Source organism: Oncorhynchus clarkii, chromosome 2 (genome assembly GCF_045791955.1).
Source record: "Oncorhynchus clarkii lewisi isolate Uvic-CL-2024 chromosome 2, UVic_Ocla_1.0, whole genome shotgun sequence".
In the NCBI taxonomy this organism is placed as follows: domain Eukaryota; kingdom Metazoa; phylum Chordata; class Actinopteri; order Salmoniformes; family Salmonidae; genus Oncorhynchus; species Oncorhynchus clarkii.
The window spans coordinates 2,310,277-2,338,012 of NC_092148.1; the positions used below are offsets into that span (position 1 = coordinate 2,310,277).

At 46.7% G+C, this 27,736-nt stretch overlaps 1 protein-coding gene and 1 long non-coding RNA gene across 2 annotated transcripts in view; both read left to right on the forward strand.

Annotated features, from left to right (window-relative positions):
* The window catches only part of LOC139378757 (uncharacterized), a 76,366-nt gene extending 62,517 nt beyond the window's left edge, over nt 1-13,849 (forward strand). The window contains exon 4 of the long non-coding RNA XR_011628325.1: nt 13,839-13,849. This is a non-coding gene — a long non-coding RNA (uncharacterized lncRNA). The remainder of the gene's footprint in view (nt 1-13,838) is intronic.
* Nucleotides 13,850-15,070: 1,221 nt separating this feature from the next.
* Nucleotides 15,071-27,736, forward strand: part of LOC139418940 (protein MTSS 1-like) — a 32,163-nt gene continuing 19,497 nt past the window's right edge. The window contains exons 1-3 of the mRNA XM_071168732.1: nt 15,071-15,120; nt 16,415-16,506; nt 16,947-17,021. Of these exons, the coding sequence (XP_071024833.1) occupies nt 15,071-15,120; nt 16,415-16,506; nt 16,947-17,021 (217 nt within the window). The remainder of the gene's footprint in view (nt 15,121-16,414; nt 16,507-16,946; nt 17,022-27,736) is intronic.

A 27,736-nucleotide genomic window follows, 5' to 3' on the forward strand; every position in this document is an offset into this window, starting at 1 on the left:
ACAGAACTCTGGTGTTCTGGGGCAGAGAGGTAACAGAACTCTGGTGTTCTGGGGCAGAGGGGTAACAGAACTCTGGTGTTCTGGGGCCGAGGGGTAACAGAACTCTGGTGTTCGGGGGCAGAGGGGTAACAGAACTCTGGTGTTCGGGGGCAGAGAGGTAACATAACTCTGGTGTTGTGGGGCAGAGGGGTAACAGAACTCTGGTGTTCTAGGGTTATGGCCGAGGGGTAACAGAACTCCCCCTGGTCCATGCAGCCATTCTGTCAACACGGAGACCAGGCAGGGAATCTGACCTATCAGCACGGAGACCAGGCAGGGAATCTGACCTATCAGCAGTCTGTCAACACGGAGACCAGGCAGGGAATCTGACCTATCAGCAGTCTGTGTCAGCAGTCTGTCAACACGGAGACCAGGCAGGGAATCTGACCTATCAGCAGTCTGTCAACACGGAGACCAGGCAGGGAATCTGACCTATCAGCAGTCTGTGTCAGCAGTCTGTCAACACGGAGACCAGGCAGGGAATCTGACCTATCAGCAGTCTGTCAACACGGAGACCAGGCAGGGAATCTGACCTATCAGCAGTCTGTCAACACGGAGACCAGGCAGGGAATCTGACCTATCAGCAGTCTGTCAACATGGAGACCAGGCAGGGAATCTGACCTATCAGCAGTCTGTCAACACAGAGACCAGGCAGGGAATCTGACCTATCAGCAGTCTGTCAACATGGAGACCAGGCAGGGAATCTGACCTATCAGCAGTCTGTCAACACTGTCACCCTGTGTCTCTTCTGATACGGGTCCCAAATACCACCCTATTCCCTACATGTAACCTTTATTTAGGCAGGGTGTCCCATTGAGACCCTATTCCCTACATGTAACCTTTATTTAGGCAGGGAGTCCTATTGAGACCCTATTCCCTACATGTAACCTTTATTTAGGCAGGGTGTCCCATTGAGACCCTATTCCCTAAATGTAATCTTTATTTAGGCAGGGAGTCCTATTGAGACCCTATTCCCTACATGTAACCTTTATTTAGGCAGGGTGTCCCATTGAGACCCTATTCCCTAAATGTAATCTTTATTTAGGCAGGGAGTCCTATTGAGACCCTATTCCCTACATGTAACCTTTATTTAGGCAGGGAGTCCCATTGAGACCAATGTCTCTTTTACAAGGGGCCCTGTTCCAAGGTAGTGTACTAAATAGGGAATAGGGTGCCATATGGAACAGTGACAAAGACAGACACTAGTCTCCACTTGACACTGTCTGTGGACTGGCAGACCTGCAATAGGCAGCTGTGGAGGTGAACTGATTAACCTCTGTTTTCTACCAGTAAGCAGAAGAGGTGGGAGGGAGGGAGGGGAGGGAGGGAGGCTGGCTGGCAGAGAAAGTGTGTGGTTTATGGCTTGGCTTCACCCTGGATGCACTGGCTGATAGAGAGAGAGACAGATATACCGATGCTTCTTTGATGAGGCCAATGAACTGTGATTTCTCCTCAGAGGAACGACAACTACTTCTGCTCCCAAACCAGACATGAGACATTGACTAGCCATGACTAGTTAAGGAGAGAAAGAAGACATTGACTAGCCATTACTAGTTAAGGAGAGGAAGAAGACATGAGACATTGACTAGCCATGACTAGTTAAGGAGAGGAAGAAGACATGAGACATTGACTAGCCATGACTAGTTAAGTAGAGGAAGAAGACATGAGACATTGACTAGCCATGACTAGTTAAGGAGAGGAAGAAGACATGAGACATTGACTAGCCATGACTAGTTAAGTAGAGGAAGAAGACATGAGACATTGACTAGCCATGACTAGTTAAGTAGAGGAAGAAGACATGAGACATTGACTAGCCATGACTAGTTAAGGAGAGGAAGAAGACATGAGACATTGACTAGCCATGACTAGAGTGTCACAAACCAAATACCCACCCGCCCACAAAACTGGTTTTAACCTTTTATTGCAGTGGGCTAAATCAGGGTCACACAGAGTGACTGTTGGTAGTCTGACACAGAGTGACTGTTGGTAGTCTGACAGAGTGGTTCTGGGTAGTCTGACACAGAGTGACTGTTGGTAGTCTGACACAGAGTGACTGTTGGTAGTCTGACACAGAGTGACTGTTGGTAGTCTGACACAGAGTGACTGTTGGTAGTCTGACACAGAGTGACTGTTGGTAGTCTGACACAGAGTGGTTCTGGGTAGTCTGACACAAATCTACTTTGAAACAAAAGTATACACCTCACACACATGGTTATGGGATTAAATATATATATATATATATAATAGTTAGAAATTTATTCCATTTGAGATTTCATCCCAATATTACACTTAATATACATCACAGAAGACTGAAATATCACAAAACTGTTTAACATAAAAACACTGGATTTTTGTCGTTGATAAAAAATAATCTTTATTAATTTTTAAAAATATGAATAACATTCCACCCATGAAGCCAAAGAGGAGCTTTTGACTTTTTGACTGCAGGAAAGGGCTACGTTAACAAGTCCTTTAGAAACATACATGATGACAGATCCCATTCCCTGCTACACACACACACACACACACACACACACACACACACACTCACACACAAGAGAACAGGACCAGCCGCTCTGGTAATAATGAATGAGTCATCCCTGAAGACAGGCGACTGGAAGGTGACAGCTGAAGGAGGAAGTGTAGGCCAGACCTGGGTTCAAGTCATTTTGAAATATTTCAAAATACTTGAACCGTTTTCTTTAGCCTGTCTGGAGTGTCAGATGGTTTGTGGGTTTTCCCACTATTCGACTGATTCCATTTCACCAAGACAAGCTCAATGATACCCAGCTTAAGTATTAGAAATACTTTCAAATAGTATTTGAACCCAGGTCTACGGTATGATGATGATGATGATGATGATGAAGATGATGAAAGGAAGGGACATTCCCCACGGTGGCCCCGGCTGTCTGGTTGACTGACTGACTTGACTGGGTGAATGGCTGGCCGACAGGTCGGTGCCTTTAATTAGTCCTGAGAAGCACACCTCTCCATCCATCAGCACCAGCTGACAGTCTGTCCCCACCTCCACTCTTCAAGCCAACCCCATCTTCCTCCTCAGAGCTGGGTAGACAGGTGGCCTGGCTGGGGACTCACAGTGACAGACAGTCTGGAAGCAGAACAGGGCCTGGACGTTCTCTTCTCTGTACAGTGTTAGCTAGCCAGCTGTTAACCCTGGTGTACACCTGTTAACTGACCACTCCCACACTGACCACTCCCACACTGACCACTCCCACACGGACCACTCCCACACTGACCACTCCCACACTGACTCCACTATTAACCCTGCTATACACCTGTTAACTGACCACTCCCACACTGACTCCACTATTAACCCTGCTATATACCTGTTAACTGACCACTCCCACACTGACTCCACTATTAACCCTGCTATACACCTGTTAACTGACCACTCCCACACTGACCACTCCCACACTGACCACTCCCACACTGACCACTCCCACACTGACTCCACTATTAACCCTGCTATACACCTGTTAACTGACCACTCCCACACTGACTCCACTATTAACCCTGCTATACACCTGTTAACTGAACACTCCCACACTGAACACTCCCACACTGACCACTCCCACACTGACTCCACTATTAACCCTGGTGTACACCTGTTAACTGACCACTCCCACACTGACCACTCCCACACTGACTCCACTATTAACCCTGCTATACACCTGTTAACTGACCACTCCCACACTGACTCCACTATTAACCCTGCTATACACCTGTTAACTGACCACTCCCACACTGACCACTCCCACACTGACCACTCCCACACTGACTCCACTATTAACCCTGCTATACACCTGTTAACTGACCACTCCCACACTGACTCCACTATTAACCCTGCTATACACCTGTTAACTGACCACTCCCACACTGACTCCACTATTAACCCTGCTATACACCTGTTAACTGAACACTCCCACACTGAACACTCCCACACTGACCACTCCCACACTGACTCCACTATTAACCCTGGTGTACACCTGTTAACTGACCACTCCCACACTGACCACTCTCACACTGACTCCACTATTAACCCTGCTATACACCTGTTAACTGACCACTCCCACACTGACTCCACTATTAACCCTGGTATACACCTGTTAACTGACCACTCCCACACTGACCACTCCCACACTGACTCCACTATTAACCCTGATATACACCTGTTGACAGAACACTCCCACACTGACCACTCCCACACTGACTTCACCATTAACCCTGCTATACCCCTGTTGACTGACCACTCCCACACTGACTCCACTTGAGAGGACCTCACTGACCGCTGTCAACCAATGAGAGGAAGGAGGAGACGTAATGTTTCTGGACAATGGAAGGACAATGTCTCTCAGAGTCGACTACAGAGCAGACAGAGGGGAGGGTTGTGGACGATTCATTCATGCAATTTAAGTGTCAGTTCAATACCAGTCACTTAGGATAGTGAATTGGATGGTACATAGAATCCATCAATGTCCAGTTCAGTGGATCTTCTTCTTTAGAGAATTGTGATAATGTCCTCATGCAATGGCTAAGAGATGTCTCAGCCTCTGAGTGCTGCTGATTTCAGCTGGGGAGCATCAAGGCCAGCCACCGTGCGTTTCCTACCAGTGGCTGTCATCTGTTTCTCTGGTGGTAAAACAGAAAGGAGCCAAGGTTTTCTCTCCCGGAGCAACCCTCGAAGAGAGCAGAACCACCACATTCTAACACACACACATACACTCTGCCTCGGTCTACCAAGGGAACCAGCCAATCATAGTAGAGGTCAGAGCCCAGCTTCCACACTGCTGTCTTGGCTAAAGGCTCAAACCAACGGCTGGTGTGAGAAACACCAGACTACACAATTAAAAACCTATCTTTACCTTTTCTTCCCCTCTGTACCTCTCTGTACATCTCTGATCCTCTCTGTTCCTCTCTGTTCTTCTCTGTACCTCTCTGTACCTCTCTGTACCTCTCTGTTCCTCTCTTATCCTCTCTGATCATCTCTGTTCCTCTCTGTTCCTCTCTGATCATCTCTGTTCCTCTCTGTTCCTCTCTGTTCCTCTCTGTACCTCTCTGTTCCTCTCTGTACCTCTCTGTACCTCTCTGATCATCTCTGTACCTCTCTGTACCTCTCTGATCATCTCTGTACCTCTCTGATCCTCTCTGATCCTCTCTGTTCCTCTCTGTTCCTCTCTTATCCTCTCTGATCATCTCTGTTCCTCTCTGTTCCTCTCTGTACCTCTGTTCCTCTCTGATCCTCTCTGTTCCTTCTAAAGCTGGAATCCGTGTGGTCGTGTCAGTAGAACTAAAGAAAGCTATTTTTATGGCATGCTTGTTTGTTTTGTTGAAAGAAATGTTGAACAACCACCGAAGGAACGAAGTCTTCTGTCATGGTGACTGTGAAGACTCTCTCTGGGTTGGGCTTGTTATACAGGAAGAGCTGCCAGCATGACTGCCAGAATGCATGTCCTCTCATGTAAAAGAAGGGATCATATGTGTCATGTGTTAAGACCCTGAGATTTTAGATCCTGAGGAGGTGGATCATCCCCTCTACAGCCAATCAGTAGAGCTCCTACCCAGGTTGCGTTTCCCCCTGTCTGGGGCAGCTTCCTTATTCCAGGGTCCTGTTGAGGAGGGCACACTATAGGAACAGTATCACTATGACTGTCACCATAGGGGGACTATCAATATGTCTGTATTGTATTATTGTTTCTGACTGTGTGATATAAAGGGAGGGTTATATATCCTACTGCCACCACACCCTCTTAATAACAGCTAGTCAATCTGAGGGAGAGGGGGTCAAATAAAAACATCTCTCTCTCTCTCTCTCTCTCTCTGTGTGTGGACTGTACGTTTATTTTAACCAGTAACAAGAGGTGGACTGTGTCTCAGGCGGAGCTGAGGTTGTGGGTTCTGATGCTGGTTTTAGTTCAGAAAGTCAGACGGAGTGAGAGAGAGACAGAGAGGGATTGAGTGAAAACAATCAGGGTTCACAACTCAGTGTTACAGACAGAGTGCTCTTATGAGACTAGAGACTGACCTCCTTGTCGTCTAGATAATGATAAAGAATAACAGAGAGAAACTATTTTGTCACATTAACTCTACATTATCTTAACACATTGTCCAGTTAATTTCAGGAGAAAAGTCACTTATTTTATAAACATAAAAGTGAGACTGAATGATATCTATGAGCTTCTGTTGCAGTCTGCCTTTGTCCATTTCCGTATCCTGCTGTCGTTTTAAGTGTCTGTAAACATACAGTACCGTTTCAGACTGCGTTATACCGTAGCACCATGAAACGGTTTCATTACACGGTTGGTCAAAGCCGGTGGTTTTGTCTGAAGTCTTTACAAGCACAGTAGCAGTGTGTTTAAACTGGGCTTCCCTCAGTATGCCGAGGTACACTACACGATCAAAAGTATGTGGACACCTGATCGTCCAACATATCATTCCAAAATCATGGGCATTAATATGGAGTTGGTCCCCCCCTTCGCTGCTATAACAGTCTCCTCTCTTCTGGGAAGGCTTTCCTACTAGATGTTGGAACATTGCTGCTATAACAGCCTCCACTCTTCTGGAAAGGTTTTCCACTAGATGTTGGAACATTGCTGCTATAACAGCCTCCACTCTTCTGGAAAGGCTTTCCACTAGATGTTGGAACATTGCTGCTATAACAGCCTCCACTCTTCTGGGAAGGCTTTCCACTAGATGTTAGAACATTGCTGCTATAACAGCCTCCACTCTTCTGGGAAGGCTTTCCACTAGATGTTGGAACATTGCTGTGGGGACTTGCTTCCATTCGGCAACGAGCATTAGTCAAGTTCTTCCGACAACGATCTCGACAAACCATTTCTGTATGGACCTCGCTTTGTGCAGGGTGGCATTGTCATGCTGAAACAGGAAAGGGCCTTCACCAAACAGTTGCCACAAAGTTGGAAGCACAGAATCATCTAGAATGTCATTGTATGCTATTTCCATCCACAGGAAATGAAGGGGCCGAGCCTGAACCATGAAAAACAGCCCCAGACCATTATTCCTCCTCCACCAAACTTTACAGTTGGCAGCTGGTGAAGTGTGATTCATTGCTCCAGAGAATGCGTTTCGCACTGCTCCAGAGTCCAATGGTGGCGAGCTTTACACCACTCCAGCCGACGCTTGGCATTGCGCATGGTGATCTTAGGCTTGTGTGCGGCTGCTCGGCCATGGAAACCCATTTCATGAAGCTCCCGACAAACAGGTCTTGTGCTGAAGTTGCTTCCACAGGCAGTTTGGAACTTGAAGGGGTGTCCACATACACTTATGTATACAAAAGTGTGTTTGTTTACAAACACCACACCGAGCAAACGGAAGCTTTGTGATGTGACAACCCACTGTTGTGCAGCGCAAGAGAGGTGATCAGGTTACAATGCACTACTAATGTTGGCCAGCTAAATATTTTCTAAGTTTAACTATCTAAGATGAGCCAAATCAATTCTCTCCTGGGCTCCTGCTATGCATTTGGTTTGTTTGCTAAGTGGCTAGCTTGCAAGATCAAGGTTATTTGGTTAAAGCAGAGACAACCAATCCCCTCCTGGATCCAGATCCCTACCGTCTAATATTGTTTTGTGCGTTCAGTAAACTGTGTGAGTAGCCTTTTGAGATAGTTGTATAACTTTATGAGCTGGATTGTTTGCCCTTCCAATTATCTTGGGCTTATTAGCGTTTAGCTAAGGTCCGCTATGGGAATTCGCTTGTTAGCATTTAGCTAGCATCCGCTATAGAATTCTATGGAATTGGCTAGTACTTTGTTAGCTTTTAGCTAGTGTCCGATTTTTATTTATTTTTTTTAATTTTATGTTTGGAAAGAAATCAAACTCCTTGTGTGCACTGCCGGTAATACCGTATACCTCGGTATGGTACAAGAACAGTATAAAAATCTGGATCCCGCCAAACCCAAGTTTAAACACTTCTTATGGACATTGATTCTACTCCAGTTCTGTCTGAATGGCCCCTGACATTCGTTAGGTCTAAGACCCAAACACAGCTGCATTTTCTGGCCACAACCCACCAAATCCAACCTCTGTATCAAGGGGGCTAAGATCCAACCCCTGTTTCAAGGGGGCTAAGAACCAACCTTGTATCAAGGGGTCTAAGATCCAACCTTGTATCAAGGGGTCTAAGATCCAACCTTGTATCAAGGGGTCTAAGATCCAACCCCTGTATCAAGGGGTCTAAGATCCAGCCCTGTTTCAAGGGGTCTAAGATCCAACCCTGTATCAAGGGGTCTAAGATCCAACCTTGTATCAAGGGGTCTAAGATCCAACCTTGTATCAAGGGGTCTAAGATCCAACCTTGTATCAAGGGGTCTAAGATCCAACCCCTGTATCAAGGGGTCTAAGATCCAACCCCTGTATCAAGGGGTCTAAGATCCAACCTTGTATCAAGGGGTCTAAGATCCAACCTTGTATCAAGAGGTCTAAGATCCAACCTTGTATCAAGGGGGCTAAGATGGGTTATTGTGGGGTTATTATAAGCTGTTAACAAATCACCCTCCACCCCCACCCACTACCATACAAGCTCCAACAAAAGCAGTAGGTCTCAGTGAGTTTCTGGAAGTGATGTTGAAGTCCCGTCCTGCAGAGCTGTTCATTCATTCCACAGTAGAGCAGTCTGCTCCATGCAGGGTTAAACAGAACAGACCTTCACTCACACTGGGCAGGCCACTGAGGACAGACAATGGTCCTGCCAGTCAATGTCAAGCCTCTCGTCTGACTTGGGAGTGTTTACTGGTCTAGAGGAGGCCCCAGCTGGTTGTAGGGTTCTGGTGAGGCTTTACTGCCATGGCCTGGGCATGGAGACATAAACCACGTGCCCAGCTAAACAGACAGGAACACACACCAACTGTACACACACTGTACACACACGTCTGTCTGTCTGTCTATCCTTCATCCAGGCTGTGTGTTAAGCCTAAATGGGATCCTGCAGCGTTAATAAGCATTAATAGCTCTTTAAGCCAGAGGAAGTGATTTGTAAAAAGGCCTTTTTATTTCTAATTAATCTCCTAGCAGATTAGTCAGTCGTAGCATGGTCTGGCGTTTTGAGCCCAGGCACAGAGGCTGTCAGGCTGGCCAAGAGCAAATGAAACCTGCCTTGTAAACTTGATGCAAATTAGATTTTTGTCATTTTTAATTGAACCTTTATTTAACTAGGCAAGTCAGTGAAGAACAAATTCTTGTCTACAATGACGGCTAAACCCGGACGACGCTGGGCCAATTGTGTGCCGCCCTATGGGATTCCCAATCACAGACAGTTGTGATAGAGCCCGGGATCGAACCAGGGTGTCTGTAGTGGCGCCTCTAGCGCTGAGATGCAGAGCCTTCGACCGCTGTGGCCACTCGGGAGCTACTAGCTTGGTCCCAGACCTAAAGGCCTGTGTGCTCTAGCCAAGCTGAAGACGATAAAGGAGTTGACTAAGCTAAAGCACATTCACATCTGGACCTGACCACTGCAGCTGTACTGTTCCCTGTCTGTGTCTCTAGTGTCTCTATGTTACAGCAATGTTTGGCTGCAGAGCCTTAGTTAATGGGGTGTTGTAGTTCAGCAGGGGTCCTGTCCTGTCCTAGCTGCTCTGTCCTGTTGATGAGGCAGAGACAGAGAGGGGAACAATACCCTGGGAGGAAGTCCCCGTGAGGGAGACAATGTGTCCGTCCGCTGCAGCTCAGTCCCTGGACCTCGGGGGTCGTACAGCTGCTGGGACCTTTCAGTGTTTAGGGGGGGACCATGGGCGGTCTTTCAGTGTTTTGGGGACCAGGGTCCTTTGTGTAGGCTAGGTACCCCTGGAGGAATTTGACAAGTGTGTTGTGGCACCTCATTGCTACTCCTCTCCCATACATGGACCACATACCCAGCTAAACACAGGATTTCCCGGTGGCATCGACAACCATGGCCGTAATGCCCCCTTGTGTGGCCGTAATGCCCCCTTGTGTGGCCGTAATGCCCCCTTGTGTGGCCGTAATGCCCCCTTGTGTGGCCGTAATGCCCCATAATCCATGCCTTGCAGCCGCCATAGTGGCCCTTGTGGACTGAATATAGTACTTGTACATCCCTCCTCCCGGCTGCCAATCGCCCTGCTCCGAAGCACCTCTCACTCACATGCCTCTTTCAGATATATCTCAATTCTTATTGGCCAATGGCCATCACGTGATGGAATCCTTCTCACAGGCATCACAGCTCTGAAGTAGGCTACTAGTGAAGACACATCAGGGATTCAACGTCACAAGTCCTTCTTATTGAATTTAGAGATGCATGTTGAAAACGTTACAGAAACAACTGTCCACATTTACTTTTTCGTCAGGAAACAAGATGAGTAACGAACAGCAAGAGCACGAGCCTATGTTAATATACTATCCCCCCCATAGTACAAAAGTTGACCCATTCTATCGGTCAGCTTGTCCTTCTGTGTGAGAAATACAGTGCCTTGCGAAAGTATTCGGCCCCCTTGAACTTTGCGACCTTTTGCCACATTTCAGGCTTCAAACATAAAGATATAAAACTGTATTTATTTGTGAAGAATCAACAACAAGTGGGACACAATCATGAAGTGGAACGACATTTATTGGATATTTCAAACTTTTTTAACAAATCAAAAACTGAAAAATTGGGCGTGCAAAATTATTCAGCCCCCTTAAGTTAATACTTTGTAGCGCCACCTTTTGCTGCGATTACAGCTGTAAGTCGCTTGGGGTATGTCTCTATCAGTTTTGCACATCGAGAGACTGAATTTTTTTTCCCATTCCTCCTTGCAAAACAGCTCGAGCTCAGTGAGGTTGGATGGAGAGCATTTGTGAACAGCAGTTTTCAGTTCTTTCCACAGATTCTCGATTGGATTCAGGTCTGGACTTTGACTTGGCCATTCTAACACCTGGATATGTTTATTTTTGAACCATTCCATTGTAGATTTTACTTTATGTTTTGGATCATTGTCTTGTTGGAAGACAAATCTCCGTCCCAGTCTCAGGTCTTTTGAAGACTCCATCAGGTTTTCTTCCAGAATGATCCTGTATTTGGTTCCATCCATCTTCCCATCAATTTTAACCATCTTCCCTGTCCCTGCTGAAGAAAAGCAGGCCCAAACCATGATGCTGCCACCACCATGTTTGACAGTGGGGATGGTGTGTTCAGGGTGATGAGCTGTGTTGCTTTTACGCCAAACATAACATTTTGCATTGTTGCCAAAAAGTTCAATTTTGGTTTCATCTGACCAGAGCACCTTCTTCCACATGTTTGGTGTGTCTCCCAGGTGGCTTGTGGCAAACTTTAAACTACACTTTTTATGGATATCTTTAAGAAATGGCTTTCTTCTTGCCACTCTTCCATAAAGGCCAGATTCGTGCAATATACGACTGATTGTTGTCCTATGGACAGAGTCTCCCACCTCAGCTGTAGATCTCTGCAGTTCATCCAGAGTGATCATGGGCCTCTTGGCTGCATCTCTGATCAGTCTTCTCCTTGTATGAGCTGAAAGTTTAGAGGGACGGCCAGGTCTTGGTAGATTTGCAGTGGTCTGATACTCATCCCATTTCAATATTATCGCTTGCACAGTGCTCCTTGGGATGTTTAAAGCTTGGGAAATCTTTTTGTTTCCAAATCCGGCTTTAAACTTCTTCACAACAGTATCTCGGACCTGCCTGGTGTGTTCCTTGTTCTTCATGATGCTCTCTGCGCTTTTAACGGACCTCTGAGACTATCACAGTGCAGGTGCATTTATACGGAGACTTGATTACACACAGGTGGATTGTATTTATCATCATTAGTCATTTAGGTGAACATTGGATCATTCAGAGATCCTCACTGAACTTCTGGAGAGAGTTTGCTGCACTGAAAGTAAAGGGGGTGAATCATTTTGCACGCCCAATTTTTCAGTTTTTGATTTGTTAAAAAAGTTAGAAATATCCAATAAATGTCGTTCCACTTCATGATTGTGTCCCACTTGTTGTTGATTCTTCTCAAAAAAATACAGTTTTATATCTTTATGTTTGAAGCCTGAAATGTGGCAAAAGGTCGCAAAGTTCAAGGGGGCCGAATACTTTCGCAAGGCACTGTAAATATTCCAAACAGACTCTGGGACAGTTGTGGGACGACAGATGACAAATTAATACCACCACTGTATATCAAAAACATTTACAAAGCAATGAGGCTGATGCAACGGATCAGAAGATTTAGCTTAAAATGTTGATCAACTATTAGGCTATATCTTCACTATCTTCACATTATAAACTATTAGGCTATATCTTCACTATCTTCACATTATAAACTATTAGGCTATATCTTCACATACGGCCTTGGTACCCTAGCAGATAGCCTTGGTGCCCTAGCAGATGGCCTTGGTGCCCTAGCAGATGTTCTTGGTGCCCTAGCAGATGTTCTTGGTGCCCTAGCAGATGGCCTTGATGCCCTAGCAGATAGCCTTGGTGCCCTAGCAGATGGCCTTGGTGCCCTAGCAGATGGCCTTGGTGCCCTTGCAGATGGCCTTAGTGCCCTAGCAGACAGCCTTGGTGCCCTAGCAGACGGCCTTGGTACCCTAGCAGATAGCCTTGGTGCCCTAGCAGATGGCCTTGGTGCCCTAGCAGATGGCCTTGGTGCCCTAGCAGATGGCCTTGGTGCCCTAGCAGATGTTCTTGGTGCCCTAGCAGATGTTCTTGGTGCCCTAGCAGATGTTCTTGGTGCCCTAGCAGATGGCCTTGGTGCCCTAGCAGATGGCCTTGGTGCCCTGGCAGATGGCCTTGGTGCCCTAGCAGATAGCCTTGGTGCCCTGGCAGATGGCCTTGGTGCCCTGGCAGATAGCCTTGGTGCCCTAGCAGATGGCCTTGGTGCCCTAGCAGATGGCCTTGGTGCCCTAGCAGATGGCCTTGGTGCCCTGGCAGATAGCCTTGGTGCCCTAGCAGATGGCCTTGGTGCCCTAGCAGATAGCCTTGGTGCCCTAGCAGATGGCCTTGGTGCCCTAGCAGACGGCCTTGGTGCCCTAGCAGACAGCCTTGGTGCCCTAGCAGACGGCCTTGGTACCCTAGCAGATGGCCTTGGTGCCCTAGCAGATAGCCTTGGTGCCCTAGCAGATGGCCTTGGTGTCCTAGCAGATGGCCTTGGTGCCCTTTTGGTGCCCTGGCATCTCTTGAAGGCCATTTGGCCTTGCCCCTAAAATCCTGAAATGCCAGGCCCCTCCCCCATTGGGCCTTTAGGTTTATTACTGGTGATGGTTCTAGAACTCACCGTTGTGTTTTGTATCAAAAAGTGGGTTGGGCCTCTTTGTATGTAAGGAGAGAGCAGCGTTCTCTAGTGTTTATTTACAAAGCACTCATGCTGAAACCTCCTATTTATCTATCATCGTTAATTACCAAACCCAGTCACAGGCTTGGATAACATTGGAGGCCCCTTCGGTCTCCACCGAGTTGGGTAAAGCTACTTTTAGTTGTTTTTTTGTGCCATTTATGTGGAACAGCTTTACAGAGCTCTCTGAAATGAAATGAGTAATGATCTGAGACCTCTAAGTTGATACACGTGTCTGTTTCTCTTAATATGTTGTGTGGTTTGTGTATATTGTGTGTTGTTGTATATGTTTGATGTATTTATGCCGGGCTCGTCTGGAAAAGACTCCATAGACTCAGTATGACTTTCCTGTCAAAATAAAGGCTTAATCATTATGTGAAGTGTCCTATGCTGATTGGTTCAGCTCTAACCAGGATGTATTGTTTGTGTGTTTACAGGAGGCACCAGGGACATTGGTTCAGCTCTAACCAGGATGTGTTGTTTGTGTGTTACAGGAGGCACCAGAGACACTGGTTCAGCTCTAACCAGGATGTATTGTTTGTGTGTTACAGGAGGCACCAGGGACATTGGTTCAGCTCTAACCAGGATGTGTTGTTTGTGTGTTACAGGAGGCACCAGGGACATTGGTTCAGCTCTAACCAGGATGTGTTGTTTGTGTGTTACAGGAGGCACCAGGGACATTGGTTCAGCTCTAACCAGGATGTATTGTTTGTGTGTTACAGGAGGCACCAGGGACATTGGTTCAGCTCTAACCAGGATGTGTTGTTTGTGTGTTACAGGAGGCACCAGGGACATTGGTTCAGCTCTAACCAGGATGTATTGTTTGTGTGTTACAGGAGGCACCAGGGACATTGGTTCAGCTCTAACCAGGATGTGTTGTTTGTGTGTTACAGGAGGCACCAGGGACATTGGTTCAGCTCTAACCAGGATGTATTGTTTGTGTGTTACAGGAGGCACCAGGGACATTGGTTCAGCTCTAACCAGGATGTGTTGTTTGTGTGTTACAGGAGGCACCAGGGACATTGGTTCAGCTCTAACCAGGATGTATTGTTTGTGTGTTACAGGAGGCACCAGGGGCATTGGTTCAGCTCTAACCAGGATGTGTTGTTTGTGTGTTACAGGAGGCACCAGGGACATTGGTTCAGCTCTAACCAGGATGTATTGTTTGTGTGTTACAGGAGGCACCAGGGACATTGGTTCAGCTCTAACCAGGATGTGTTGTTTGTGTGTTACAGGAGGCACCAGGGACATTGGTTCAGCTCTAACCAGGATGTATTGTTTGTGTGTTACAGGAGGCACCAGGGACATTGGTTCAGCTCTAACCAGGATGTATTGTTTGTGTGTTACAGGAGGCACCAGGGGCATTGGTTCAGCTCTAACCAGGATGTGTTGTTTGTGTGTTACAGGAGGCACCAGGGACATTGGTTCAGCTCTAACCAGGATGTATTGTTTGTGTGTTACAGGAGGCACCAGGGACATTGGTTCAGCTCTAACCAGGATGTGTTGTTTGTGTGTTACAGGAGGCACCAGGGACATTGGTTCAGCTCTAACCAGGATGTATTGTTTGTGTGTTACAGGAGGCACCAGGGACATTGGTTCAGCTCCCACCAGGATGTGGTGTTTGTGTGTTACAGGAGGCACCAGGGACATTGGTTCAGCTCTAACCAGGATGTATTGTTTGTGTGTTACAGGAGGCACCAGGGACATTGGTTCAGCTCTAACCAGGATGTGTATGAGACACAGAAGCATTGAGGCCAAGCTCAGAGACTTTTCAATGTAAGGATGTCCTCATTTACAACGACACTACTAGACCATCATTTACAATACATGTCACTTTGAACGAAATGAAGTAGTGTGTGTGTGTGTGTGTGTGTGTGTGTGTGTGTGTGTGTGTGTGTGTGTGTAACAGTGTCGTTAAAGTGAGACATTACTGATGAATCTGTAGAATGTCACCCAGCTCAGCCGATTCTCGTCTTTCCCAGCATTCCACTGTCTCGGGCATGTCTGGTCCACGACACACACACACACACACAGTCACACAGGGGGATCTCTAATTTCTTCAAGGCATTTTGGAGAAATTCTTCTTGCGTCTCCATGGCTGTGACAGTGTGCAGTAGTAAACCTAGGTGCCTGTGGTCTAGCCTAGCTACACACACACACACGCACACACACACACACACACACACACATAAATGAAAAACACACACACTGTCTGGCTGTCTCTCTGACAACATGTGTCCAGACCAGAGAGTCCAGGGTGTTATATTAGTCTCAGCTGTTTGGCTCACATCACCACTATGCCCCACCCCCTCACACCACTATGCCCCACCCCCTCATCACCATTATGCCCCACCCCTCATCACTAGTATGCCCCGCCCCCTCATCACCAGTATGCCCCACCCCTCATCACCACTATGCCCCACCCCTCATCACCACTATGTCCCACCCCTCATCACCACTATGCCCCGCCCCCTCATCACCACTATGCCCTGCCCCCTCATCATCACTATGCCCCACCCCCTCATCACCACTATGCCCCACCCCCTCATCACCATTATGCCCCACCCCTCATCACCACTATGCCCTGCCCCCTCATCACCAGTATGCCCCACCCCTCATCACCACTATGCCCCGCCCCCTCATCACCACTATGCCCCACCCCCTCATCACCACTATGCCCCACCCCCTCATCACCATTATGCCCCACCCCTCATCACCACTATGCCCTGCCCCCTCATCACCACTATGCCCCACCCCCTCATCACCACTATGTCCCACCCCCTCATCACCACTATGCCCCACCCCCTCATCACCACTATGCCCCACCCCCTCATCACCACTATGCCCCACCCCCTCATCACCACTATGTCCCACCCCCTCATCACCACTATGCCCCACCCCCTCATCACCACTATGCCCTGCCCCCTCATCACCAGTATGCCCCACCCCCCCTCACCACTATGTCCCTCTCTAGTGAAAGATTGGCCTTTTGGTGGGCTAGGAGAGATCCTAATAAATAACACTGGATTTCTAATGTTTCTCACCTTTGTGATTTTGCTGTGACCTGCAGGGCTTTCATGGACTGCATGATCAACCCTCTACAGGATCAGATGGAGGAGTGGAGGAGAGGAACCAACACTCTGGATAAGGACCATGCTAAAGGTATCATCATAACATATAGATATATAATAATATAGAGAGGAACCAACACTCTGGATAAGGACCATGCTAAAGGTATCATCATAACATATAGATATATAATAATATAGAGAGGAACCAACACTCTGGATAAGGACCATGCTAAAGGTATCATCATAACATATAGATAGATATATAATAATATAGAGAGGAACCAACACTGAATAAGGACCATGCTAAAGGTACCATCATAACATATAGATAGATATATAATAATATAGAGAGGAACCAACACTGAATAAGGACCATGCTAAAGGTACCATCATAACATATAGATAGATATATAATAATATAGAGAGGAACCAACACTGAATAAGGACCATGCTACACATTACCAAAAGTATGTGGACACCTGCTCGTCGAACATCTCATTCCAAAATGTTGACCCCATTTCCCCCCCACAGAGTACAAGAGAGTTCGGAGTGAGATCAAGAAGAAGTCTTTAGACACTCTGAAGCTACAGAAGAAGGCAAAGAAAGGTACTCTATCCATCCTCCCATCCATCCATCCATCCATCCATCCATCCATCCATCCATCCATCCATCCATCCATCCATCCATCCATCCATCCATCCATCCATCCATCCATCCATCCATCCATCCATCCATCCATCCATCCATCCATCCATCCATCCATCCATCCATCTATCTATCTATCTATCCATCTATCTATTAATCCATCCATTAATCCATCCATCCATCACTTCTCTACTGGCTGTGCCATACAAATATAATTATTACAACATTATGTACGATACATATAATGTCAGTGGGCTTGGCCATATGAAGTATAGTGTGAACCCTGTACCTCTATGGGCTGTCGTTTCCCCTTGAGGTCAAACCTACACAGTCCATGTAGTCTAAAGGAAATAGAGTTGAACGTCAATGAGGCTACTCAGGGACTCTACAGTATAAAACACAGTACATGTTTATGTAACATTTACTATACATAGTACATCTCTTTGTTCCTTTATCATCTCTGAACGTCAATCTCTAACGTACGTGTGGTACGCTTAGGCAAATGGACATGCAAATTGAGTTGAACATCCTTCCCTACCGAATGTCTTTACTCTATGCTATGGTTTCGGTTAAGTTATGTAAGACTGTTCCTGATCCCTGTCAGACTCTGCGGATGGTCAGATATCATCTTGTACACAGGAATCTGTCTAAATGATGTCTGGAAACATGGAGGAGGAAAAACAACAGAGTCAGCTCATGTTGACCGTCATTATACTGAAACCAGGACACTGTCTGTGTCCCAAATGGCACCCTGTTCCCTATGTAGTGCACTACTTTAGACCAGGGTCTATAGGACTAGGGCCCAAAATAAGTGCACTACATAGGAAATAGGGTGCCATTTGGAACAGATTGTCTGCTCAACTTCTGAGTATCAGTTTGTGTCTTCTCCTCGTAGGACAGCGCATCCCAATTGAATAAGCATATGCAGTCAGTCAGTCTTTGTGCAGGCCTTACGCACCATGAAAGGAAATGGAGACGCTATTGAAGAGGTTCAATATGTGTCTAGACAGAGAGACAGATGAGAGAGAGCGTCTATGGGAAGCTCCTATTCAAGCTGTCAGTTATCTTGAGTGACTAAAAGTCCAGTTGAAATTTCAAAATGGCCGTCTTGAAAGCACCAAAACATCTATGCATTTTCTGCATTTCAAAGTGAATTCAACTTTTTTTTTTTACTTCTTTGGCTCAAATACTGTGCTGTTGTATTTCCATGGTGCAGTATTTAGCAGTATGCACCTGGTCTTCTTGTTCCAGTGTTATTAGATGTCCTATCTAGAGGAGCAGTATTTAGCAGTATGCACCTGGTCTTCTTGTTCCAGTGTTATTAGAAGTCCTATCTAGAGGAGCAGTATTTAGCAGTATGCACCTGGTCTTCTTGTTCCAGTGTTATTAGATGTCCTATCTAGAGGAGCAGTATTTAGCAGTGTGCACCTGGTCTTCTTGTTCCAGTGTTATTAGATGTCCTACCTAGAGGAGCAGTATTTAGCAGTGTGCACCAAGTGGCGCAGCGGTCTAAGACACAGCATCTCAGTACTAGAGGCGTCACTACAGACACCCTGGTTCGAATCCAGACTGTATCACAACCGGCCGTGACTGGGAGTCTCATAGGGCGTAGCACAATTGGCCCAACGTCGTCCGAGTTTGGCAGGTGTAGGCCGTCATACGTATTGATCAAAACCACCTGAAACACTGATCTAGCTAGTCTAAATGTCTTGATAAAAACCAGCTGTAACACTGAACTAGCTAGTCTAAATGTCTTGATCAAAACCAGCTGTAACACTGAACTAGCTGACCTAAATGTCTTGATAAAAACCAGCTGGAACAGGAAACTAGTTAGCCTAAATGTCTTGATTAAAGCCACCTGAAACAATGATATAGCTAGCCTAAATTATCAAAACCTGCAGAAACACTAAACTAGCTGACCTAAATGTCTTGATCAAAACATCTGAAACACTGAACTAGCTAGCCTAAATGTCTTGATCAAAACATCTGAAACACTAAACTAGCTAACCTAAATGATCAAAACTACCTGAAACCCTGAAGTAGCTAACTAAATGACAAAAACCACTGAACTAGCTAGTCTAAATGTCAAAAATCAAAACCACCTGAACTTAAACGCCTTAATTAAAACCACCTGAAACACTGACCTAGCTATCCTAAATGTTTTGATCAAAACCACACTGAACTAGTTAGCCAAAATGACCAAAACTACCTGAAACACTGACCTAGCTATCCTAAATGTTTAGTTTTTCTACAAGATTGAACCAATACACACTTTTCTAGTCTCTCCTATGAGAGGCCCTGTGCCCTATGCTATGAGAGGCCCTGTGCCCTATGCTATGAGAGGCCCTGTGCCCTATGCTATGAGAGGCCCTGTGCCCTATGCTATGAGAGGCCCTGTGCCCTATGCTATGAGAGGCCCTGTGCCCTATGCTATGAGAGGCCCTGTGCCCTATGCTATGAGAGGCCCTGTGCCCTATGCTATGAGAGGCCCTGTGCCCTATGCTATGAGAGGCCCTGTGCCCTATGCTATGAGAGGCCCTGTGCCCTATGCTATGAGAGGCCCTGTGCCCTATGCTATGAGAGGCCCTGTGCTTTACTAGGAACTATAAGGAATGGGTCAATCCTGACTTCAAGGGGGAAGTTTTCACCTTTGGACACGTGAACAGGGGAGCGTTTAACGCCATATATCTGTCTAGACTGAATTCTTCAAACATGTTTTTCCAGCTTGGCCTCTTCGTTATGAAGGCTGTTATTAGTGCAACGCGTTCACCCTCACAAACAGTCCTCTTTGGCAGATCAAACAACTAGACCCATGTTGGGTCATATAATGAATGCGGTGATATATGTCAGTGTCGACGCGGACAATTTTGTAAGTCGCTCAGTTTATCCTAAGAGTCTGGCGAAGCTAAAGGGCCATTATTAGACGCCCAGTGACAGTCACAGAGACGGTCACAGAGACGGTCACAGAGACGGTCACAGTGACGGTCACAGTGACCGTCACAGAGACGGTCACAGAGACAGTGACAGTCACAGTGACAGTCACAGTGACAGTCACAGTCGCAGTGACAGTCACAGAGACAGTCACAGTGACAGTCACAGAGACAGTGACAGTCACAGTGACAGAGACAGTCACAGAGACAGTGACAGTCACAGTGACAGTCACAGAGACAGTGACAGAGACAGTGACAGTCACAGTGACAGTCACAGAGACAGTCACAGAGACGGTCACAGAGACGGTCACAGTGACAGTGACAGTGACAGTCACAGTGACAGAGACAGTGACAGTCACAGAGACAGTCACAGTGACAGTCACAGAGACAGTGACAGTCACAGTGACAGAGACAGTCACAGAGACAGTGACAGTCACAGTGACAGTCACAGAGACGGTCACAGAGACGGTCACAGTGACAGTGACAGTGACACTTATTAGCAACATGATTTGTGCAGTCTCCTTCAGGCCTCTTGACTGACTGAAATGTTTTCCTCTTTACGGCCGTGTCGTCGACCTTATTGCCCCCCCCCCCCCGCCGGGTCACTGGGCACCTGTTGTTGTTGCCCTGCAGCTGATGCCCTGGGTAAGTCTGTAACAGACTGGTAGTCTGTCTGTTAGTCTGTCTGTCAGCCCTCCAGCCTGCTCTGTGGGGTCCGGGGTTTCAGTCAGTCTGTCAGTCTACCTTGTGCTGCTATGCTGTTTAGTGTTCCGTTCTGTTCTGCTCCTTCCACAACACCTCTCTCTTCCTCTCTCTCTTCCTCTGTCTCTCTCTCCTCTCTCTCTCGCTGTCTCCCCCCTCTCTCTCGCTGTCTCCCCCCTCTCTTGCTCTCGCTGTCTCTCCTCTCTCTGTCTCTCCTCTCTCTCGCTGTCTCTCCTCTCGCTGTCTCCCCCCTCTCTTGCTCTCGCTGTCTCTCCTCTCTCTGTCTCTCCTCTCTCTCGCTGTCTCTCCTCTCGCTGTCTCTCCTCTCGCTGTCTCTCCTCTCTCTGTCTCTCCTCTCGCTGTCTCTCCTCTCTGTCTCTCCTCTCTCTGTCTCTCCTCTCGCTGTCTCTCCTCTCGCTGTCTCTCCTCTCTCTGTCTCTCCTCTCTCTGTCTCTCCTCTCTTTCTTCTATTTCTCTCGCTGTCTCTCCTCTCTCTCTCGCTGTCTCCCCCCTCTCTCTCACTGTCTCTCCTCTCTTTCCTCTCTTTCTCTCGCTGTCTCTTCTCTCTCTGTCTCTACTCTCTCTCTCTCTCTCTCTCTCTCTCTCTCTCTCTCTCTCTCTCTCTCTGTCCTTTCTCTCTCTCTTTCTCTCTCTGTGGAGTGCAGACTAACTCTGTTAGTCTAATGTACTGTGTACTACTGTCCTGTCTCCTCCTCTGTCCCCTGCTATGCTCCCTACTCTCCTCTCTCTTCTCTCTCTTCCCTCTCTCTCTCTCTCTCTCTCTCTTCTCTCTCTTCCCTCTCTCTCTCTCTCTCTCTCTCTCTCTCTCTCTCTCTCTCTCTCTCTTCCCTCTCTCTCTCTTCCCTCTCTCTCTCTCTCTCTCTCTCTCTCTGTCTCTCTCTTTCTCTCTCTCTCTCTCTCTCTCTCTCTCTCTCTCTCTCTCTCTCTCTTCCCTCTCTCTCTCTTCCCTCTCTCTCTCTCTCTCTCTCTCTCTCTCTCTGTCTGTCTCCTCCTCTCTCTTCTCTCTCTTCTCTCCTCTCTCTTCCCTCTCTCTCTCTCTCTCTCTCTCTCTCTCTCTCTCTCTCTCTCTCTCTCTCTCTCTCTCTCTCTCTCTCTCTCTCTCTCTCTCTCTCTCTCTCTCTCTCTCTCTCTCTCTCTCTCTCTCTCTCTCTCTTCCCTCTCTCTCTCTTTCTCTCTCTCTCTCTCTCTCTCTCTCTGTCTGTCTCTTTCTCTCTCTCTCTCTCTCTCTCTCTCTCTCTCTCTCTCTCTCTCTCTCTCTCTCTCTCTGTCTCTGTCTCTCTCTCTCTCTCTCTCTCTCTCTGTGGTTTAATTATCCTGCCTTCACTGCTTCGTGGTTTGTTTTGGTTTCAATCGTCTGTTAATCAGCTCAGCGCCACTGAAGCTCACACACACACTAATCATTATCTGTGGAGGTGGAGAACACACACACACACTAATCATTATCTGTGGAGGTGGAGAACACACACACACACTAATCATTATCTGTGGAGGTGGAGAACACACACACACTAATCATTATCTGTGGAGGTGGAGAACACACACACACACTAATCATTATCTGTGGAGGTGGAGAACACACACACACTAATCATTATCTGTGGAGGTGGAGAACACACACACACACACTAATCATTATCTGTGGAGGTGGAGAACACACACACACACTAATCATTATCTGTGGAGGTGGAGAACACACACACACTAATCATTATCTGTGGAGGTGGAGAACACACACACACTAATCATTATCTGTGGAGGTGGAGAACACACACACACACACACACACTAATCATTATCTGTGGAGGTGGAGAACACACACAAATCATTATCTGTGGAGGTGGAGAACACACACACACACACTAATCATTATCTGTGGAGGTGGAGAACACACACACACTAATCATTATCTGTGGAGGTGGAGAACACACACACACTCATCATTATCTGTGGAGGTGGAGAACACACACACACTAATCATTATCTGTGGAGGTGGAGAACACACACACACTAATCATTATCTGTGGAGGTGGAGAACACACACACACACACACTAATCATTATCTGTGGAGGTGGAGAACACACACACACTAATCATTATCTGTGGAGGTGGAGAACACACACACACTAATCATTATCTGTGGAGGTGGAGAACACACACACACTAATCATTATCTGTGGAGGTGGAGAACACACACACACACTAATCATTATCTGTGGAGGTGGAGAACACACACACACTAATCATTATCTGTGGAGGTGGAGAACACACACACACCAGTCATTAAGACGGAAGGACAAAGTGCTGATGTTCCACTCCACCACTACACCACTCCACCACTCCACCACTCCACCACTCTCACCACTCTCACCACTCCACCACTCTACCACCCCACCACTCTACCACCCCACCACTCTCACCACTCCACCACTCTCACCACTCCACCACTCCACCACTCTCACCCCCAGTCTTCCCTTATGATTGACAGAGGTCACACACAACCCTTCACAGCATCAGGACAGGGGTCTGCTCAGCATGTAGAGGAAGCTGGTCTGTTTTCCCAGTCAGGACAGGGGTCTGCTCAGCATGTAGAGGAAGCTGGTCTGTTTTCCCAGTCAGGACAGGGGTCTGCTCAGCATGTAGAGGAAGCTGTGCTGTTCTGTTTTCCCAGTCAGGACAGGGGTCTGCTCAGCATGTAGAGGAAGGTATTTGTTCATATGTAAAAGGCCAATGGAAACAGACATGTACACTACCGTTCAAAAGTTTGGGGTCACTTAGAAATGTCCTTGTTTTTGAAAGAAAAGCAAAAAAAAAAAGTTCATTAAAATAACATCATATTGATCAGAAATACAGTGTAGATATTGTAAATGTTTTAAATGACTATTGTAGCTGGAAACAGCTGATTTTTTTTAATGGAATATCTACATAGGCGTACAGAGGCCCATTATCAGCAACCATCACTCCTGTGTTCCAATGGCACGTTGTGTTAGCTAATCCAAGTTTATCATTTTAAAAGGCTAATTGATCATTAGAAAACCATTTTGCCGTTATGTTAGCACAGCTGGAAACTGTTGTTCTGATTAAAGAAGGGATAAAACTGTCCTTCTTTAGACTAGTTGAGTATCTGGAGCATCAGCATTTGTGGGTTTGATTACAGGCTCAAAATGGCCAGAAACAAAGACCTTTCTTCTGAAACTCATCAGTCTATTCTTGTTCTGAGAAATGAAGGCTATTCCATGTGAGAAATTGCCAAGAAACTGAAGATCTCGTACAACGCTGTGTACTACTCCCTTCACAGAACAGCGCAAACTGGCTCTAGCCAGAATAGAAAGAGGAGTGGGAGGCCCCGGTGCACAACTGAACAAGAGGACAAGTACATTAGAGAGTCTAGTTTGAGAAACAGACGCCTCACAAGTCCTCAACTGATAGCTTCGTTAAATAGTACCAGCAAAAACACCAGTCTCAACGTCAACAGTGAAGAGGCGACTCCGGGATGCTGGCCTTCTAGGTAGAGTTGCAAAGAAAAAGCCATATCTCAGACTGGCCAATAAAAAGCCATATCTCAGACTGGCCAATAAAAAGCCATATCTCAGACTGGCCAATAAAAAGCAAAACAATTAAGACGGGCAAAAGAACAGAGACACTGGACAGAGGAACAAGGACATTTATAAGTGACCCCAAACTTTTGAAAGGTAGCGTGTGTGTTTTAGTTGTCTTCCTTGGAGAGAGGGCTGCTCTACTCACCTGGAACCTATGTTGTTTGGTATGATGTTTTCAACAGGCCCCAGACTTAGAGGGACAACTGGGATTCTGGGACATTTTATCAGTCAAATGAAGATAAGGGACTGAGGATAATCTCAGACTTGGAGGGAGGGGGGGGGGGGCGAGAGGTAATGTACAGAGCTAACAGTAACAGAGAGGGAATGGACTCACAACTGCAGCCTCTCACTGAATATTTATGATTTCATACTGTATCGTATGAAAGGAGTTCACTCTCTAGTTGAATATTTATGATTCTATACTGTTGTTCACTCTAGTTTAATATTTATGATTCTATGCTGTACCGTATGAGGGGAGTTCTCTCTAGTTTAATATTTATGATTTCATACTGTAGTTCACTCTAGTTTAATATTTATGATTTCATACTGTAGTTCACTCTAGTTTAATATTTATGATTCTATGCTGTACCGTATGAGGGGAGTTCTCTCTAGTTTAATATTTATGATTTCATACTGTAGTTCACTCTAGTTTAATATTTATGATTTCATACTGTAGTTCACTCTAGTTTAATATTTATGATTCTATACTGTAGTTCTCTCTAGTTTAATATTTATGATTCTATACTGTAGTTCTCTCTAGTTGTGGCCTCATTTCATCTGATGGAAGAGCAGGCGGTGCTGATTAATCAGTTCTAGAGCCTGCAAGCTGCCTTCTGTAACTGACCTATATCTCCAAGGCATCCAGTTTTGACACACATATTGTAACTAATGATCTAGTATGAGTTTCTCCTCTCTCTTAGTCCTCAGTTAGCCCCTGGATGAACAACACAGTGTGACAGTGAGACTGTAGTTTCTCCTGTCTCTTAGTCCTCAGTTAGCCCTTGTCCTGTCTGTTCTGCTCTCTGTCTCACTCCCTCCTCCTGTCCTGTCCTCCCTCATCTAGCCCTGTCCTGCCTGTTCTGCTCTCTGTCTCATTCCCTCCTCCTGTTCTGTCCTCCCTCATCGTGTCCTGTCCTGTCTGTTCTGCTCTCTGTCTCACTCCCTCCTCCTGTCCTGTCCTCCCTCATCTAGCCCTGTCCTGTCTGTTCTGCTCTCTGTCTCACTCCCTCCTCCTGTCCTGTCCTCCCTCATCTAGCCCTGTCCTGTCTGTTCTGCTCTCTGTCTCACTCCCTCCTCCTGTCCTGTCCTCCCCTGTCTATCCCTGTCCTGTCTGTTCTGCTCTCTGTCTCACTCCCTCCTCCTGTTCTGTCCTCCCTCATCTAGCCCTGTCCTGTCTGTTCTGCTCTGTCTCACTCCCTCCTCCTGTCCTGTCTGTTCTGCTCTCTGTCTCACGCCCTCCTCCTGTCCTGTCCTCCCTCATCTAGCCCTGTCCTGTCTGTTCTGCTCTGTCTCACTCCCTCCTCCTGTCCTGTCTGTTCTGCTCTGTCTCACTCCCTCCTCCTGTCCTGTCTGTTCTGCTCTCTGTCTCACTCCCTCCTCCTGTCCTGTCCTCCCTCATCTAGCCCTGTCCTGTCTACTCTGCTCTCTGTCTCACTCCCTCCTCCTGTCCTGTCCTCCCTCATCTAGCCCTGTTCTGTCTGCTCTGCTCTCTGTCTCACTCCCTCCTCCTGTCCTGTCCTCCCTCATATAGCCCTGTCCTGTCTGTTCTGCTCTCTGTCTCACTCCCTCCTCCTGTCCTGTCCTCCCTCATCTAGCCCTGTCCTGTCTGTTCTGCTCTCTGTCTCACTCCCTCCTCCTGTCCTGTCTGTTCTGCTCTCTGTCTCACTCCCTCCTCCTGTCCTGTCTGTTCTGCTCTCTGTCTCACTCCCTCCTCCTGTCCTGTCCTCCCCTGTCTGGCCCTGCCCTGTCTGTTCTGCTCTATATCACTCCCTCCTCCTGTCCTGTCCTCCCCTGTCTGTTATCAAACCAATGTGATAAACTCTCCAACCCTCTGCCCACATGTTGTCTGGCTAGTCTGAAAGCTCTGCCAGAGGAGGGAATGGGTGTACAGGGTGACTGGGTTCCTACCAACTGTCTGTTAGATACTGTGTTTGAGGCATTGCAGTAGCATGAACTTCTGATGCATGTTATCTAATGAATTATTGTCAGAGATTCATTCCTGTCCCAATGTTTGTGCCACGATAGGGTCTTGTGTGGGTATGGTTTGGTATGGTATGTTATGGTATGGTTTGGTATGGTATGGGTATGGTTTGGGTTGGTATGGGTTGGTATGGTATGGGTTGGTATGGTTTGGGTTGGTATGGTTTGGGTTGGTATGGGTTGGTATGGTTTGGGTTGGTATGGGTTTGGTATGGTATGGGTTGGTATGGTATGGGTTGGTATGGTTTGGATTGGTATATTTTGGTATGGTATGGTATGTTATGGTATGGTTTGGTTTGGTATGTTTCGGTATGGTTTGGGTTGGTATGGGTTGGTATGGTATGGGTTGGTATGGTTTGGGTTGGTATGGTTTGGGTTGGTTTGGGTTGGTATGGTATGTTTCGGTATAGTTTGGTATGGTTTGGGCTGGTATGGTATGGTTTCGGTATGGTTTGGGCTGGTATGGTATGTTTCGGTATGGTTTGGTATGGTTTGGTATGGTATGGTTTAGGTAGGTATGGTTTGGTATGTTTCGGTATGGTTTGGTATGTTTTGGTATGGTTTGGGTTGGTATTGTTTGGGTTAGTATGGTATGTTTCGGTATGGTTTGGTATGGTATAGTATGTTTCGGTATGGTTTGGTATGGTATGGTATGTTTCGGTATGGTTTGGTATGGTATGTTTCGGTATGGTATGTTTCGGTATGGTTTGGTATGGTATGGTATGTTTCGGTATGGCATGGTATTTTTCGGTATGGTTTGGTATGGTTTGGTATGTTTCGGTATGGTATGGTATGTTTCGGTATGGTTTGGTATGGTATGTTTCGGTATGGTATGTTTCGGTATGGTTTGGTATGGTATGTTTCGGTATGGTATGTTTCGGTATGGTTTCGGTATGGTATGTTTCGGTATGGTTTGGTATGGTATGTTTCGGTATGGTATGTTTCGGTATGGTTTGGTATGGTATTTTTCAGTATGGTTTGGTATGGTATGTTTCGGTATGGTATGTTTCGGTATGGTATGTTTCGGTATGGTATGTTTCGGTATGGTTTGGTATGGTATGGTATGTTTCGGTATGGTTTGGTATGTTGTCTGTGGCTTCAGGCAGAGGAAGCAGAAATCTGGCCCTCGTCATTGACACAGAGATACAGACATAACAAACACACACACACACACACACACACACACACACACACACACACACACACACACACACACACACACACACA